General features: G+C 38.0%; 1 protein-coding gene across 1 annotated transcript in view; it reads right to left on the bottom strand.

Moving 5' to 3' along the window:
- Window positions 1–3154, bottom strand: part of LOC104523655 (desmoglein-2) — a gene marked incomplete at its 5' end in the record, with an annotated part of 16924 nt that extends 13770 nt beyond the window's left edge. Inside the window, 4 exon segments of the mRNA XM_029084578.1 lie at window positions 287–431; window positions 700–858; window positions 2125–2259; window positions 3119–3154. Of these exon segments, the coding sequence (XP_028940411.1) occupies window positions 287–431; window positions 700–858; window positions 2125–2259; window positions 3119–3154 (475 nt within the window).
- Between the last annotated feature and the right edge of the window lie 603 nt (window positions 3155–3757).

Genomic DNA, 3757 nt, shown 5'->3' with positions numbered 1-3757 from the left:
AAGGACTCTGGTCCCTGGAGTTGCAGTAGCTTTGACAACAAACCAAAGATGCCATAAGAGGAAGTGCTGTTCTCTGTTGTCTTCATGTGGATGCTTTCCCATCATCACACCACACAGTTTAGTCCTGAATAAAATCTGCATTCATATGTGGATAGCCTGGCCTATGCAAGCAAGAGAATTCATCCTTCCTCCTATAGATATGCTGCTGTAAAGAGAATATTCACTTGTGTGCTTGCATGTTTTGGGAAAAGCTAAATGAAAAAAACAATTCTACAAATAATGTTACCTGTTTCACTTAATTCTTCAACTGAACCAACAAAAACTTCATGTGAAAACACTGGAAAATTGTCATTTATATCCACAACTTTAATCGGGAGGTCTATTGGCTCTTCCAGCTTTGCTCCAGTCTTATCTAGTGCATGACCTCTGAGCTAAAATAATACAGACAGAAACAATAGGCAAATACAATGAGTGACTGTAGTATATGTAAATACATATGCAAAATAGAAAAAAAAAATAAATATATATATAAAAAAATAAGCATTATATAAGCATATATAATATGCTTATAAATATAAGCATGCATACACACAAAATATCCAGAAACATTAAAACTAATCGAAGCAAACACATTTGAACAAAATAAATAAAAAATTGATAGGTTGACACCTATAAGGAAAAAGTCACTATTCAACTTACAAGCAACATTGGAGTCTTTTCTCTGTCAACCCTTCCTGTTATGTTCAGGTCTCCAGTCTTTCCATTGATAACAAATAATCCATAAGGGGGTTCTGTTACTCCTTGACCAGATATAGTGTAAGTCACCACTACCCCTGTATCTTCAAGATCAGAATGTATCTAGCAGGAATATAACAGATTAAATAGTATTTAGTAAATGAAACCACATTTAAAAGTGCAAATAAAATATTTTTGCTGATTCTGTAATGAGCAAGCAAATATAAATATTAAACACATTTTCCTGCACTCCTTTTGAGTGTGGAGACGTTGAGATGAATGCAGGAAGAGTTACATGTTCTGTCTGAGGGTCTCGTACAGGGAGATGAGGGACAAGATGGGCAGCGTAACAGCTGGTAACTGTGGAGTGGTGAGGTCTGTGGGAGAAGAAAATTGGGATTGCTTGGACAGAGAGTGGGACAGGATACAAGTGCAAGGAAAGGCTGGAAAACCGCCATGATAAGGTGAAAAGCTGGAGCGAGGAAAGAAGAAGGAAATTAGTTGGTCAAATGGATGGGGGCAAATACGATGTGGAAAAAGACCAAGGGGGGAAAAAAAAACCCCACAGAGTCTGGAACAATGAGTTGAGCACAGGAGACTGAAGTTACTTGAGCAAAGCCTGGAAATAAACTACGACAACTTTTTCAGTGAGATTAGACCTAAGCTAGTGAATGTGACCAGGACTGAGGAAGTGATATGGTGGAGGAAGAAAGGTCAGACCTGGAGAGGAACAGGTAGAAGACGCTACATAGAATAGAGATTATACCCGTCCTCTGCTGTCAGCAAACATCTGAAACATCTGGAAAAGCATGTGTGCACTGTGCCACCATCACCATCAAGGAGCAGCCCAAGCAGAAGGTAACAGCCTGCTGCCATCTGCAGTTACTTCATATGCTGAAGTGACAGGTGTGGCAAATACAAGTTTCAACACTGGTGCTGAACCACATGCATAATGCTCTCACACAAAGGACACCACCTTGGTTATTTTTAGCTCTGTTTCTTTAAAAAATTAGGCATACATTATCATGTTCCATTTACATCCTTTCTTGCCCAATCACCACCAGCAGTTTTGAGACCCACTTGCCAAGTTCAACCACAGCTGAGTAGGGGTAGTGGAGTGAAAAAACACAAGGATACTGCATTCCCAAAAGTTTTATGAAAACTGGTGGCTGGGAAAATATGAGATACTGAGCCAAATCAGGATGCAAGAGAAACTCATCTGCTGAAGGAAGGAAACAGAAGGAAATGTGACAATCTTTATTTGACATTCAATAGTCCTTTAAAATTCAAGAAATATTTGTGGATGTGTTTAGGGCAGTCACATCCTTATTTTACATTTCCATCTCTATTCTTATGTGTAATCTGTATTTATCTCTTTTCTGGGCTTACTCTAGCAATTGGATTCTTATAGGAATTGTCTTCTTCTTCCCGTATGAAAGCCGGAGGGACTGTCCATTCTCGCTTCTGTCTGACTAGGCTGTTGGGGTGAGACAACACGTCACTCCTGCCATTTAGATTATAAACCTGTGAAAAAATAAGGTTGAATGTCAGCATTACATTTACCTATTTCAGATGAATGCTTTATTGCTGCTGTAGTCCAGACTTCTGAATAGCTTTTACTCTTGCAATACCTATTAACTTCGAAGTCATGAAGCAACACTAGCCTCTTGAGCCACAATCTAAGAGCTATATGTTCCCTCAAGTTGTTTGAAGAGGAAAGAGGAAAACTACACTAGTCTTATCAAAAAAGGGTGAGGTAAGACAGGCATTAAATACATGAGCAAGTTCCCATGACCAGAGGTTGATGAAAATACACCTGTTCTGGAAGATTTAAGTGCTTGTCATCAGATGTGGGAGGAAGTTTGGCACTAAGGCTGTTTTAAACCACCATTTCCGCCTTATTACCCTGTTAGCCATCCTACACATCCTACAAGACCCTCAGTCATGATAAAAAAAGTCTGTGGCTTTTTTTTACTTAGTTCCCTTGTATGGAAAAATTCATAGAATCATACAATGATTTGGGTTGGAAGGGTCCTTTAAAGGCCACCTAGTCCAAACTCCCTGCAGTGAGCAGGGACATCTTCAACTAGATCAGGTTCCTTAGAGCCCTGTTCAACCTGACCTTGAAATAGTTGGTTTTATTACAGAGTTAAAAATAAAGATATCTACAAATTTAACATTTTAGGGGAAATTCCTTAAAGTTGAATGTCACTCAGTTTCAGTTTTCATTTCATTTTTCATTACACAGCTTTCATGTTTCAGAAAATGGTAAAAATCAAGACATTTATCACCTGAAGTAAAGCAGGCCTTTGACACTTGCTCTTTGCTCAGAGAACCCTTCTTCAGACACTGATAAAAAAAAGCATTTTCCGTTTTTTCCTACCTTCACGTAGAGTCCATCTCCATAATTCAAACAGATCTGCAATGGAAGTTATGATAATCATTAATTCTAAGTCACTTTAGCAATACTAAAACTTAACTGACATAAGCTACCTCTTAAGAATGGCAAATCCACAAAGAAGAGGGCATCTGACCTCTGACTATAAAAATTTACTATTTACCCATAATAGCTTCTCAAAAATTTAGCCATAACCATTCACATTAAAAACATACGCTATAATTATATAATTGTTAAGTTTTGCACTTTTCTTCCAGCAGAAAATAGATAACAACCAATTAATCTTTTTTTTTTCCTTTTTTAAATAAATGCAGAATTTATAGTAATTTTTAAGCAACCATTTTTTAGTGCTGAATAATGCCTCAGTATTCCAAAACAATGGGAATTTGCCATGGATTGAAGTAAGCATTGGTTGCCAGCAGCACTCTGGAGAAGATTGCTCTTCTGGGCAAATAAATCATGGATTATACAAGCTGTGGTGGGTTACCAACCACAGAAGAGAGGTTAAAAAAAAATGTTTAAAAGCAAGGACAAATCAAAACATCCCCTGAAGTGCAGATGACAGAAGCAGCTCTCCTTAGTGCCTTGCTGGGAGGATAAATGGCATACATACATCCCTTACCC

Source organism: Antrostomus carolinensis, unplaced genomic scaffold (assembly GCF_000700745.2).
Source record: "Antrostomus carolinensis isolate BGI_N321 unplaced genomic scaffold, ASM70074v2 scaffold11634, whole genome shotgun sequence".
Classification (NCBI taxonomy): domain Eukaryota; kingdom Metazoa; phylum Chordata; class Aves; order Caprimulgiformes; family Caprimulgidae; genus Antrostomus; species Antrostomus carolinensis.
Note: the sequence above shows the minus strand (reverse complement) of the source record. Positions and strands in the feature narration are given on the sequence as shown.